We start from the raw sequence: 15672 nt of genomic DNA, 5'->3' as shown, positions 1-15672 counted from the left end.
TTTTTTTTTTAAATAGTGGCCATTGTTAATCTTCTGTCTACTTAAATCCTTAATCCTACCAAGCTTCTATCCACTTCCTGACCTTGTGTGAATAAATGCAGTTTCCTTTTATGTTACTCAAAAAACAAACAAACAAACAAACAAATGCCATCAACCCATCAATTGAGAACACCTTGGAATGTTCAAGGATTTGCACATTCCCTAACACAGCGGTTCTCAACCTGTGGGTCGCGACCCCTTTCGGGGTCGAATGACCCTTTCACAGGGGTCGCCTAAGACCACAGGAAAACAAAAAGACATTTACATTATGATTCATAACAGTAGCAAAATTACAGTTATAGAGTAGCAACGAAAATAATGTGATGGGTGGGGGTCACCACAACATGAGGAACTGTATTAAGGGGTCGCGACATTAGGAAGGTTGAGAACCACTGCCATTTTCTGAGTCCGAGGGTGTTATCCCTCCCTCATGCCAACTAGTTATCTTATTCATTCTCATCTCCAACAACCCGATTCTGTCCTCCAATGAGTCCTTCTCTGCATCATCAACCACACACAAGCCTTCTTTTGTTTGAAAAAGCTGCTCCCTTCAATTACTGTTCTGTTTCTCTTCTTAAAACACACAAGCTTCCTCTTACTTCCTCCCCATCTTGTCTGTATTGAACCCCTGAGGCGGCTCTTCTTGGGACAACTCTAATGGGACTGTATTCTGAAGTGCTACCAATGACCTTCTCATAAACAAAGGAAACAGCCTTTTTCTCAGTCCCCATTCTGCTTGACCTTGAAGTCTCAGATAGTGATGACCAGTTCCTCTTGAAAGTTATCTTGGTCATTGGCTGAAGACTATATTGCCTTGCTATGCCATTCGTTTCCTCATCTCTTCTTTGTCTCTCCTGATCCCTCTTCCTCCTTCCAACTTCAAAGCTCTTTTCATTTTGGTCTCAGGACTTCTCAGTGAGATTTCCCATCACTACATCTTCATCCCCACAGAGCTTCAGATTCAGTCGTTCTAATCCATCCATAGTTCCGGGCAGGCCTTATTGTCATATATTTTGCACTTCCGAGTCTTCATTCCTGCAATTCGCCAAGCCAGGATAAAGCCTGTTGTGTCCATACAACATCATCCCTTCTATCAAGATCTAGTTATAGAATGACCTAGCCTATCTATAATTCCCTTCTTGACCTTTCTTGAACAGATGTGCCCTGCTGATAGCACAGTACTTACTCTATGCTGTGAACTTGGCAATGTTATTTTGCTTTCTTGCTTAATTCTGTATTACCATGTCTGTGTTTTTTCATCTCAGTTCCCCAAGGAATTTAATATAGCATGTTATATTAAATGTTCAGTTAACGCTCCTCAGCTATTTTGTAGAGAATAAATATATAAACAAATAATCCATTGAAAGCAGACATAATATAGATGAGTGATTCTTCCCTTCCCCCAGAAGACATGTGTCCATGTCTGGGGACATTTTTGATTCTCAGTACAGAGAGAGAGAGAGTGGGGGAGGGAAGGAGGTGCTACTGACATCTAGTGGGTAGATACCAGAAATGCTTCTAAACATCATATAATGCACAGGACAGCCCCCACTACAAAGAATTATCTGGCCCTAAATGTCAATAATGCTGAAGTTGAGAAATCCTGATGTAAGTCAATTCTTCATTGTTAGAATGCTAGAAACATCATAGCTATAAAACAACAATGAGAAAACAATAAATAGTTGATTATTTTCTTCTAAATATTTATGCTTTTTGTTACTTTGATGAAAAATTCAAAAAAGTTAATAATGTCTCAATACCTAATCATCTGTATGCTGGCTCTTTCTCCCCTGAGAGGGGTGAACCCAATAACAGGTAACCCATGTATAGCATGATTGTTGGAAAATTTGGAAGAAAGCACATTGAAGGAGAATTCACTGACTATGCTTAGGCCTTTTAATTGATCTCTAGCTACACTTACTCTCTTAGTGATCTCAACCAATAATATTTATTAAATATCATTGATACCCTGAAGCTTCCCAAACTTATGTTTCAAGTTCAACCTTCCTGTCTGAGTTCCAAATGGTTACATCTAACCGACTACCCAATGAATCCACTTCTATGTCTCACATCAGGTAAAACTCAATATGTCGCTATTAATTCAGTTGCTTAATACTCTCCCGAGGATCTGTGCTCCATGCAGTGCCTCAGGAATGCAGCCTTCTTCAGAGCTGGGGCTCTGCCATCTTTACCTGAGGCTTCCTCCTCATTCTTCATCGAGGGGAACACAGAGATGAAAGAATTGTGCAGAGGCTTCTCAAGCCCTAGCCTGGAAATGATATGCACACCACTTACTCTTGTATTTTATGTGCCAAAACTAGTTATATGGCCCAGTCTAAATGAAGGGGGCTAGGAAGTGTCGTCCTCGGTGCACGAGAAAAAAAGGAGTATGAAACATGATTGGTGAAAATGTGACATCTCTGCCACCATGCCTGAAACTTAACTCCTGATCTCCAAAAACTGTTCCTTCTAAGTCATCTCATCTCACTAAAAGCCTATTGCATTCTTTCCCACTGCTCAGGATAAAGGCCTTGAAGTCATCTCTGACTCCTTTGTTTCTCTCACAATCCCCACCCAATCCATTAGCAAATCTTCCTGGCCCTACGTTCAAAACACATCCTCAATCCATTCATTTCTCACCACCTCCACTGCCATCTTGTCCTTTGTACATCTAGATACTTACAATAGCCCAGTTTCTACTCTTGTCACCATACAGGCTGATTTCAACATAGCAAATAGGGTGATCTTTTAAAAACTCAAGTGACATCACGAGATTCCTAAGCTCCTCCGATTGTGTCACGTGTCACTCAGAGGCAAGCTCAAGCTCTTACAATAGCTCCAAAACCCTACAAAATCCATCCTCCTCCATCTCCATATCCTGATTACCTCCTTATCTCTGCCTTGTTTTCTCCACTACCGCCTCCAACACTGGCCTCCTTTCTATTCCTTGAACGCACCAGGCATGCTGCCACCTCACAGTTTCTGCAGTTGCTTGTCCTTCTAACCAAAATCCACTTTCCCCCTGATACTCACACAACTCACTCCTTCACCTCCTTCAACTCTTTGCACAAATGCCATCTTCACAGTAAGATCCCTCTAACTACTCTCCAAAAACTGTAATTTTCCCCACTCACCCACCTGCCTCCAGAACTTCCTATCGTCCTCGCTGCTTTATTTGGTTTTTCTCATTGCACTTATTACTACCTAAAATACATATTTGTTTACTGTTCGTCTCCCCCCACTACAATATAAGCTCCATGAAAATAATATGTGTTCACCAAATAGTTCCAACTTCTAAAATCATGCTTCAAATATAACAGCTCTTCACAAATATTCACTGAATAAATTAGTAGGCCCTGTCCAAATCTCATTTTAAAATAACTGTAAAATTTGACATAACACCTTACAATTTTATTCTAAACTAAAATTTAGGGCAGGATGGGAATTGCATTATATTTACCTTTTAATCCTTAGTTTAACAAAGTTTCTGACAGAGAATGAGGAATCTTTAAATATTTGTTTAAGTTAACTTGTTGAATTATCATTCAATTTTCATACATTCTCCTATCTTATGACTGCCTGTTCAAAATATTTACTAATGAAGATTGTGCAGTTGATTTGTAGTCATGGTGGAATAATGCATTTTTCATGAAGATGCATGATATTTAAAACTTTTGCTCTTTGTTTAAATAAGTTGAGATCAAGTTGAGTTTTAATGGATACTTTTAAAACACCAAATGTACTGAAGTTGATCAAAACAGGTCAAATCATGTATTTAGCAGCATAGATTCTGGAATAAGGCTATGTGAGCTCACATTCCATCAGCACTGCTTTCTAGCTGTCGCAGTCTTAAATAAGACCTTTAAACTCAGCATCATTGTGCTCGTCTGTAGACTGGGGTTATGGCAGAGCCCACCACACAGGGCTAGTGTAACGTCCCAGGAGATGAATCACATAAAGCACTTAGTATGGTGCCTACCAAAGCAATTTTCATCAGTGAACGTTTTCCATTTGCAGTGTATCTGATAGCAAAATTTGTATTATATTCATTGTTTCCATTTCTCAAGATTATTAAAGCATGAAATAAATAGATTATATTTCTATCATAAACAGTTGTTTCCATGTTAATTTATAACACAGAATTATTGGACAATCAATACAACATATGTAAGCTGTAAATTCATGTAAGAGGCTTTTGATACTCAAAGCTATCATAGCTCTTACTTGCATCTATACTATCAAAACAAAGTGCTCAAAGCTGCTGACAACTGTCCAGCCCAGGACCAGCAGGTACAGGTTCTGGAAACACCTCTCCTCCTTACCAAGTCCACCGCAGATTGCACTAAATTGATAATGTTATTCTTCCCATGAGGCAGGAGGTAGCTTTAGGTTCCTTCTCAACATAGGCTGCTGCTAACAACTGATCACAGCTAAAAGAAGCAAAGCCTAATATCTGCTTTCTAAATTTTGGCAAATGGTATGCAATCACAATCCACATCCTGGACAATATAAGTTTCTCCCTCTCTATATACAAGTGTTCCAAAATTTGTAAAAACATTTTAATAAATTAAACTATAATTTTAGAAACTCATAGAAGATGGAATGGAGTCTTATGAGTCTTAAAAAACTCATGCAAAAATATGAAAATTCAGAGTTAAAAGTTGTTTAAAATGAAAAAGTAACTCTTAATGACTAAAAAGAATTAAAATATATTTAATGTATCTACTTTGTAATTTCACAGTTTAGGTACTCTATTATATAACTGCATTGGGAGTTACAAGAGTTCTGAAAATGATTTGGCTTTAAGCAGAATTCCACTGTACTCTGAAGTACATTGTCCATTTGGATGGTATAAAACATACATGTTGTAAACATGATTCTTTTGACTGGTTTAAAGGCCAAGTTCTTCCAAACAGATTTGTAGTCTCAAAAAGAATATCTGATTTTGGTTGGAGCTGAATAAAATACCGTTAAAAATAAAAGTGTGCATGCTGCTCAAATTGATTTAGAATACTTTTCTTTAAAAGCAATAGAAGAATGGGATTTCAGGATTTTGATAATGCCACATTCATCAAAAATGAAAAAAAAACAACAATTTAAACTGAAACCAATCAAAATGATTATTTTCTAGCATAGTGTTGAAACACTGATGGGAATTATTGATTTTGAAATTCTATATCTAGATAATAAGTTGGGTGATATATTCAATTCCATACAACTGCTAGAAACTTGTCCAAATGGCTTAGACAGCATCACAGATTTTAAAGATTGGCTAGTCACTGTAGTCAAAGATGATACAATAGAATCTGTCTATATATATACTACATATAACAGTGTATATATATATATATATATATATATATATATATATATATATATGGTATGGAGTAGTAATCTAAAGTCGTTTGTTATTCTAAGGGAGAAAAACAGAGGCAGAAAGATTAATTTATTAAACTAACTCTAGAATTGTAATACATGTTATCGTTATCAGATTGATATAAGAAAATAAATACTATTATCTACAAATATATATGAACTTCTAAATATACTGCCGAAATATAAAATATATAATGTGGATCCAATGGATGTGAAATAATTCAGACCTCACTGACTAAACTGCCATCACTAATATAAGTTAACTGATTCAACAACAATGTTGACACATGTAGGAATATTCAGGCCCTTAATATTTAATAGAAGGAAAGGCAATCCTACTATAAACTGTAAATTATCCATTTTACCTCATTTTACTTAGTAGTTACTAATGTTTGTATGAGCACAACATATAATACTTAAAATTAACAAACAATAATATTTTTTTTCCCAAATCTCCTACCTTGATGACAAATTTAGGGCACAATCCCTCTTACTTTGACATGAATGAATCAAACCAGAGAAAAATCTGTGGGAATATCCAGTACCACCAAAATTCGACTTTAAAATATTGTGGTGTACGAGTATAAAGATACTGAAGAAGCTATAAAAACAACAAATATTGCTCAGCCTTTATTGCAATACAGGGAATATAGCATATTTCACAGCATCAAAGGAACTTCTAAATCTGAATATATATCCTGCTATGTATAATCTAGATTCATATTTCTTTCTATTAACAAGAATAATATTTAGTTAAAAACTGTAGTGTGCTATAATTGGATATAACTTAAAGTGTTTCTAAGTAATTGTGAAGTTCTAATATAGAATTTCAGACAACTATGAAAGTTAAATCTTACATTAAATGCTTACTTCTTAAAATTCTCTAGATTCTCTAAGCCAGACTATAAAACAAAACACAGATATAATGAAAAAAAAAAAAGCCCAAACTGTTTCAGGACCAAACTTTGTTTTGATCACATGATGTTAAACTAGTGCTACATGTTTTATGCAAGTTTTAAAAAATGTATGCATGTGAAATATGAATTCATAAGTCAGTAATCCATTCTGAGAATAACATTTTGGCTCTCTAAAATTTCCCAGGCTATTCATTAATACACCTTACTAACAGTATATAAAAGCTTTTGAAGAAAACATTTATTGAATATCAGCAAGAATTGTGCTAAGAAGTAAGGATAAGAGATGAACATACATAGATTATAACCTAGTAGAGCGGCAAATAAGCAGGGAAGTCTTCAGTTCTGTGGGGTAAATCCTGGGATAGAGGTAAATACCAAGGTGCATGGAAGCTACCTGTAAACACCCCTGACCCAGCATGGCCGACAGCATGGGGAAGAAGGCGGCAATTTCAGAGGCTTGCTCAGAGAGAGTGATACCCATACTGAGTCTTCAAGATTTACAAGTTATCCAAGTGGGGAAGAGGCTATAACACTAGCAAAAGCATAGAGGTCTCAGAGAACCTGTGAGATTCAGGGAACCAAAAGAAGCCAGAAATAAAACTGGAGAGATACAGGTAAGCAATTAGGTCTGTGCACTTTACACACACTTGGGACTGACTCTCCTGAGGGCAAAAAAGGATCTGGGAAAGATATGAAGCAGGGCAGTGATATGATCAGGTATGTATTTTAGAAAGATCACTCTAAAAGTAACTGAAAGCAGAAAAACATAGCTAAGAGATAAAATCAAGATCCAAAACAAAGAGCTGGAGCAAAAAGAACAGTTTTGAGAGATAATAAACATCAAGAATGGACAGGGCTTTATGGGGATGACCACGAAAAGGATGACCACCTGCTTTCTGACTTAACCTACTCAAGCTGATGGTGGGAAGTACTGAAACAGGGGAGAAAGGGAGAAAAATTGAGGGGCAAGCTGCTGAGTTCCGTTTATCTGCTGAGTTCGTAGACCTATGTACTTCTAGGCAGGAATGTTGCCAGAAGATAGGTGGATATACAAGAATAGAATGGATGCATACTCATTAAAGACCATCTGAATATATCAGGTAATTGTAATAGCAGCTAACATTTACAGAGTTTTTACTCTAAGTAAGGCATGTGCTAAGCTGTTCATATCACTTCTTTTTATTATCCTCCCCATTCTAAAGATGAGGAAGCATTTAAGTAATCTGCCAGTGATTACAAAGTGTTTAAGTTTCAGGGATGTCTTAACTTCAGAGTTCAAGCCCTTACCCATTATACTACGAGAATGTTGTATCATGCAAAATCCATTATAGGTTTTAGGAACAGATAAAAGTGGGTTCAATTCTAATCTCTGCTACTTAAAAGATGTTCAACCTTGATACTCTCTAAACCACAGTTTTCTTATCTTTAAAAGGTTGACCATAATAATGATACTGCAAGGCTATAATAAGGATTGGAGAGGGCATCAAAAACTGCTAGATGGAGTGTACATGGGCAATAAATAACACCTATAGTTATGTCTATGCCTAGAGAAAGAATTCTTCTTGAAGTAAAACAGCTATGATCTAAATAAATTCTTTCATCTTAATATGAACCTTCTTTTAATCCTATCCTCTTTGTTCTATCTTAATAAACACTAAGGATCATTTTTTGAAAAGTTTTGAGACATTAATATACTCTGCAAGATTTATTATAGTTTAAAGATTTCATCCCAATAGAAATCATTTCAATGTAAAGGGGGTTGATTCTGACTTTTGTGACATTTCTGTGGGGATGAATGTCAAAACAAGAAAACCCAAAAGCGATAAGGCGTGTTGATGTTATGAAGAGAGCTTTGGACTTGGAGTCAGAAGACCTGTATAAAGTCCCAACTCTGACACTTACCAGCCATGCAAACGTGGGCAAGTCATTTAACAGTCCCAAGCATCCCTTTGTATGTGTACAAGATGGAGATTGGTCTATACTGTCTTCTAGTCTATTGATGTTGAAGAAGGAAGAATGATTTACGATGTTTAGAAAATTAAAGCCATCAATGAACCCTTGACACAAACTTCAAGTTTCCTGTGGTTTAAACCAGAAGCACCCACTCTTGATGGCCTATAAAATCACTCCACAGATCAGCAGCTTTCAATTTGACTGACCAGATCCTAACCCTCAGGCAGAGAGTTGAATGTGTGGGAGGGGAAAACGAAAGAGACAGTGAAGAGCATTATTTTCTTCTTTCTTCCATTCTCACCACAAATTCAGCAGCTGGGTTCAAGCTAAGGGGCCAGAAGGTCACCCTAGATTTCTGGTTCTCAAGCCCAGCTTCACATTAGCAATACCAGGAACTTCAAAAAAAATTTTTTTTAATAGTGAGCTCCACAACCCTAAGATATCAAGGGGAGGAAACATATGATATGCAAGTGCTGGGTTTCATTTTGTAAAAGGTGGTATGAAGCACCTTGGGTAATAATCTCACTCCAAGGTTAAATATAAAAACATATTGTCTCTAACCTCCACTGTATTGAAAAAAAAAATTTGTTCTTGGGTATACACACACCCTAACGGAGATTAACTGGATCAAACATCCTGGTTCGTGGGAACTCCACCGGCTTGAGCTCTGAAAGTTCCATGTTCTGGGGAACCCTTGGGTCTCTGGAAAACAGAGACAGTGGATCAATCTAACACACACACATGCACACATGTGTACATGCATGCACACATGTACACACACACAGACTTTTAAGTAACCCGTAGTATGTCAGAACCAAGTATAGATCAATGGTAGCCCTCTCACAAAGCAGCATCACAAAGATGACATCATCAGTCACTCAGATATGTACGTGGCCACACTTAGAGACCTCTGACAACACCGGGACCCAGGAACATGCAATGGCATGGCTGACATATCATCATGCTGATTCTTGTCCATTTTTTTAGAGTCCACACTAGAAATATATAGGTTCAATAAAAAGCATTAAAAAAATAAAAACTACTTTGAAGCCCCTGCCTCCCAATTGCCACTTGTGTCTACTTTTCTAAAAAGTAAGACAATTTTTGAGGAATAACATCTCTACCATTTGACAGATTTTTTAGAAGTTTTATGACTTTGTAATTTTTTTGTTCCATTTTTCCGGCACTGATTCCATGTGAAATTACATACTAGTAGAACATATAATTAAATCAGACAATGGTCATATCTGTATGTAAATGAAAGACTTGATTATCATTCCTTTTAAATGAAATACTTACTAGAAAAAAATGTGGAATGGCATGTATACACTGGAATACATATTCTTCTGTATTTTAAAATTGAACCCATCATAGAAATTTTTTCTAGAACCATCATTATAATATACAAACACACTGCCCTCTGTCGCCTGACAGAAACATTAGACTCCAAGACCAAATCACGATCACACCAGCTAATAAAGAATAGCATCAGTCTGCATAACACACACTTGGTAGGTACACATCTCCTTACTTGTGATATCACTAGCTGTCTTTGTGCAGAAACTGGCAATAGTGTGGGAGTGTGGGGTAGACCTTTCACTGATTCCAGTTCCATAAACCAAAGAACTAGTGCCATGGAGACGCTATTAATGAGTTAGGAGGAAAGGCTACATATAAATTCTGCCCCTTTGAGAAATCAGAGTCTTAGAACAATGGCCACGGATCTTATGTATTCTTCACTCTGCAAAGAGTTTAACAAAATACGGCAAGCCCTTGAGGACTGTGGTTGCCGTCCTTGAAATGAACAATAGACTTGCTACTAATATACTTTCTCTGTTTATGCTTCTGACATTCAGCAATATATGCACTACCGAAGCACACTTAGAATCAGACCAATAAAGGAGGTGTGTAAAAGTGTTTACTGTCTACAACACTCAGCATGATTTCAATGCCCTAGTCTTTCTGCCAGTGGCTTTCCAAGTTGACAATTGAGGGAGACCTCAAAACATGACATCATTAGGCAGGAACAGCATAAATTCCCCAAGGTCTATTTTATGGTCTTGAAAAAGAATTCCAAAATCAACTAAAATATATGTTTAAAAAAAACTTGTTTTTTACAGTATCCCTTTTAGTATGATTTGAGTAGTTTTACCACAACATTTTTCAGCAAACTTGCGATTGAATTGACTTACTGATTGTTCATTTAAATCCTGGGAGTCTTCCATGTGGTTCTCTCACTTCTCCTGCCACTCCCAAGTAGAAGCAGCTTCCTTCAATTAAAAATGAACTGTCTAAAACAAAAAGATGGAAACAAAGGGGGAAAATTAAAAAAGTTATCTTTTTTGTTTATTTGTAAATTTACCACAGTTGGTAATCTGTAGAATTATTTCTAAAGAACAAAATTCATTAATATTGTCCCCGTATCTGATAGAAATAATGATCTTGAAAGACACTTCGTGGTAAAATTGGGATTTGTGAACAGCTACTCAGGAATCCTACAGATAAACAAGAACATCTGAGGACTACTTCGGAGACAGTCTGAATAAACACTTAATACATTACTTTGCTGAGAGAGGTCTGTCATTAAACAGTTGATGGATTAAAAGTTAAGAGACTACATTAACTTTTCACTTTCTAAAATATAGTGTGTATTTTAATATGACAGCTTTCTATTACAGGACAATTTGTATGAATTAACTGATGATCAAGATTCAGTTCAAAAGAATATATTATTATAAAATACATTCCCACTTTTAAAGAGAATCAAAATAAGACCAATGATAAAGAAAGAAAGTATCAGAAATACATATGGGAAGAAAAAACTGGTCAATTAACTATGGTGAGACAGTTAACTCTTCAAAAAAAGTTAGTCTTTTCTCCATACCATACATTGAAAAAATTTCCCGGCAAACTGAAGTTTGAAAAAGCTCAAAGCAAAAATAGGATATATATTTTTTAAATTTCCAGATAGCGAAAGATTTTATAATAGGAGCAATGGAATATAACACAAAAAAAGCCAGACACCCCCTTGAATCCACACACACACACACACACACACACACACGAAAAAATTAATAAGAATCAAAATTAAAAGGTATATGAAAATATCCCCTGGTGACCAGCACCACTGTGGCTGTGATGTACACCATGGTATGGGATATGGTGCACACCATGGTAAGGGCGGGCCACTGGTCCAACTGATGCTGACCTGCTATGACTCCACACCTGCCTGCCCCTCTAGCCCTTCCTCTATCCTCCCGGATGGAATTGTGGCCAATTGTCTCCCTTAGAGCCATTGTCTCCTCGCTTCTGGAAAACAAATTAGCTAAGTGCTCTCTTGAAGCAGAGACTCTGATGTTCCTTTTTGTGCTAACAGATAAATGAGTAAGATGGATGGTAAAAACACTGTACCAGATTACGAAGGGAAGGGACACTAGATGCTGCTCCATAAAAACAACACAAAACTTTGCATTTCTGAACAGAGAAAAACAGCCCTGAAGTAAAAGGGCAGAGTACAGAAAATATTTTCAGTAAATATTATAAGTGTGACACTGAGAACAAAGACATTGGCAAGAAAAAGTGTAAGTGCCTATTAGATGATTAAGCAAGGATATGAGAACACAAATCATTACAAACAAATGTAAATAAATAAACATATGGAAAGTGTTCACTTTCACAGTTGCCAAAATATGTAAACTTAATAAACAAGTATACTAATGCCCATTGTCAGAAAGCATACGGTGCAAATGGTGTCTGCACTCAATTGTCAGTAATAATGTCAAGCTTTCTAACACTTTTAGAAAGCAATCTGTCACTGCATTTTAAAAGTTATAAATATGTTTAAACACTTTTATCCAATAATAACTTTCCTAAGGAGTAAACATCCCCCCAAAAAAGTCACAAGGTATTCACTACAGTTTTATTCATGATAATAAAAACTAGAAACAGCGTCCTCTTTGTAGGGGGTTGATTAAACAAAATTATGGTCAACCAATTTAATGTAATATTATTTAATGATCAAAAGAGTAATCATTAAAAATGAAAAAGTGAACATTTTGAAGGTGTATTAAGTAAAAAAATTCAGAACAAAAAATTTCGACTATGCTTACACCAATGTACATGATTTTGGCTATTGCTTAAAAGGCAAATTAAAACATAGAAATAATAAAGAATAATACTTGTGGTTCCACATACTTTGATTATTGCTGATTTTATATGTCTGTGCAATACAATTTTTTTCACTATAATACAGGAAGCACATAGTAAGTAAAACCAAATGACGCTAAAATGGTTTTACAAGATCAGTTAAAACTATAGATATTATAGTGAAGATGAATTTTCTAAATAGACCCTTTCCTCAAGTGGCCTCTGTGGCTTCTTCTACATGGATTAAACCTCACTACCAGAGTAATCTCTTTAAAGGCAGGCACTCTTTATAACATTTACTAAAGCACCTAGCTCAGTGCCTGGCAAGCATTAGAAGTTTAATAACAACTGAATGAATGACATAAATAATGGTGGATGGAATCATACATAATGTATCTGACGATGTGAAGGGAACAAGTAAACAGCCAGATCACTTAACTTTTGAAAATGATGTCTCAAGTATGTGACTATTTTAAGAAAAATTCTGTTTTGTTCTACATTTTGGGGTATATAGCTGACTTCATTTCACTTTTCACATTGTATAAAGACAGTAAGAATAGAAACTTTGGGGGAAATTTTATTTGCTTTATGAGAATATTTTATCTTTTCAGAAAATTCAATATTGAGAATCACTCCACCAGATATTTTCCTACTCAGCTGATCTACTAATAAAATATACTTATAATAAAATAACTATTGATACCATTCTAACAATTGTTTAGTTAAAACATTGCATGTTGTTTTAGTTTCCTGGGACTGTCATCAAAAAGTACCATAAACTTTTGGTGGCTTAGAACAAGAGAAATTTATTCTCTCACAGCTCTGAAGGCAAGAAGGCCCAAATGAAATCTTTGGCAGGTCCATGCGCTCTCTGGAGGCTCTGGAAAAGATGTTTCTTTGTTTCTTCCTAGTGTTTCTGGTGTTGGCTGACAATCCTTGCACCCTTGATGTGGGTGCATCACTCCAAACTCTGCCTCTATTGTGGCATGGCATTCTCCCTGACTATCTCTTCACATGGCCTTCTTCTGTGTGTGGGTGTTTCAGTGTCCAAAGTACTCGCCTCTTATAAGTACACGAGCCATTGGTTTAGGTCCCACTCTAATCCAGGAATATTCATCTTAACTTGATTATATCTGGGAAGACTCTATTTGAAAATATGGTCACATTCACAGGTAAGAGGGTTAAAACTGGAGCATACCATTCAGGGGACACAATTCAACCCATACATAGCTCATAGAGAGTTATCACACCGAAATTGATTTTAAGATGGGATCAAGGTTTCAATGTAATATTTCCCAAAAGGATATATAAGGTTTGATTAAGAATACCGATCATTAGAAAGCAAATGATCATTGTCTAGAGCAGCCATACCAGGGCACTGGTGATAACTCAAATGAAATTAAAAGTAAGACTTCGGGAATGATATAGGAGCATAAGAGAATTAAGCAAAAACTAGTATCTTTTGGTAAACTACCAGTTCAGAAACTATTTAATGTTGCAGTTGGGGAACTATTCGCATCAATGTTCCATGTTACAACATAATACATTGCTTTATATTTCCTTAAAATTGAGATTAATTGTTACTTAGTTTAACATTTTTATTGTAACATGAATTTCTTTCTTTGCCAAACACACTAAGGTACTAAAATATTATGAGCCTAGTGATTTTATATTATTGAACCAAGTAAAACTACCGAGGCTAATTACAGACATGGTTTTATTTTACATCATAATTTTGCAACGGTTGTTATGTTAAATCCTTTAACATTTAGTTTTCACAAATATATGAGAAAAAAACGAGAACACTCTTCAAATCAAGTAAGAGAAGTATTACCTCATAATAAAGATATAAAATTAAGGAATAACAGTAACCTCATGCTGTTTTATGAGGCAATAATCTAGTTTCCAGCTCTATTTCAAGGCCATTCTCCAGAAAAAGTGAGTTTAAAACAGGAATAATAGCAACTTCATCCATTCCCTGTTAATTTCTTCTGCGGTTAGGTTTTTAATATACAGAAAACTGATTGTATCCTTTTCTTTAACTCGGCTCTACAAGTGAGCTGTAAACTCCTATCTCTTAGAAAATTAGGATAAAAATCAATGATTCTAATTTAAATATAGAATGAGATTTATATGTCAAAATTTGAAAACAATTCTCAGGAATGTAATGAGGTACTTAGGCTTGGCCCAGGGGGTAGAGATAGCAAAGGACCCTGTGACTTAAAGAAGAGAAGTTTGTGGAGTCTGTGTGATGTAGCCTAATTCTCCATCTTTCTATTCAGACCTTCCATAAAAAGACTTCCCAGACATGCTTTACTCTGGCTGAATAAATGTGAATATGAAGGGGGAAGCTCTCCGTGCCAGGGCTGGCATGGGACGAGGACAGAAGCTGCACGTGGACTACTGCACCTCCCCCTGGATTATGTACACAAATGGCATGGCCTCCCACTGCCCATGAAAGCCAGACATCTGGGCTTTGGGACAGGCTCCTTGCCCACTCCTCTCCACATTCGATGAGTTACCAAGTCATATCAACACCTCCCAGAGTTCGCTCAAGTCTCCCCATGTGTCACTCCTCACTGCTCCAGCGGTAGGTCAAGCCATCGTCGTCCTCTGCCTGGACTGGGGCGGCAGCATCCTAAGGGACACCTTCCCTTCAGTCCTGCTCCCTGAACCTCATTTGTCACAATGCAGCCAGAGTGACAGTTTCCAAATACATATCTGATTGTGTTCTCCTAAAACAATGCAGAGCTTCACCGCATCCATAGAATAAACCAGAAATTCTTTAGTCAGTTCCACTTGCAGCTGTGACAGTCCCTAGTAGAATACCCCTCTGCCAAAATGACCCATCCACGGCAACCGGTATTTGGGTGTTTCGCTCCCTGGGGCCACTGTCCAAAGTGGGAGTCTGAGAGAGACCTCCGCCTTCCTTCTTCCCCAGCCACTGTCCCACTGTCCTTGCCATTCCCATGTCCTTTCATTATCATCAGAGTGCCTTGGAGCCAAAGGCTGGGAACTGCGCAGGGATCTCCTGTGAGGGCCGTGCCAACAGGAGGTTACGCTTGCCTCTTGCTGCGGTGCAAAGGAAACAGGAGGGGGGAGAGGCTACATTCCCCCACCCATGTTCAAAATGCCTAGTGTCCCTTTAGGGAATAATAGCAAGATTACACTGCCTAAACTTTTGTTCCAGCCACCGTGCAGACCCTGGGATGGGAGGGAGGTGTGTAGCTGGTCCTACCCA

The 15672-nt window shown here is 37.0% G+C and overlaps 1 protein-coding gene across 1 annotated transcript in view; it reads right to left on the bottom strand.

Moving 5' to 3' along the window:
• EYA4 (EYA transcriptional coactivator and phosphatase 4) overlaps positions 1-15672 on the bottom strand; it is a 264833-nt gene that overhangs the window by 225249 nt on the left and 23912 nt on the right. Inside the window, exon 3 of the mRNA XM_019625105.1 lies at positions 10478-10576. Within this exon, the coding sequence (XP_019480650.1) occupies positions 10478-10510 (33 nt within the window). The 5' untranslated portion in view covers positions 10511-10576. The remainder of the gene's footprint in view (positions 1-10477; positions 10577-15672) is intronic.

This window comes from Hipposideros armiger, unplaced genomic scaffold (genome assembly GCF_001890085.2).
Source record: "Hipposideros armiger isolate ML-2016 unplaced genomic scaffold, ASM189008v1 scaffold_614, whole genome shotgun sequence".
Lineage (NCBI taxonomy): Eukaryota > Metazoa > Chordata > Mammalia > Chiroptera > Hipposideridae > Hipposideros > Hipposideros armiger.
Note: the sequence above shows the minus strand (reverse complement) of the source record. Positions and strands in the feature narration are given on the sequence as shown.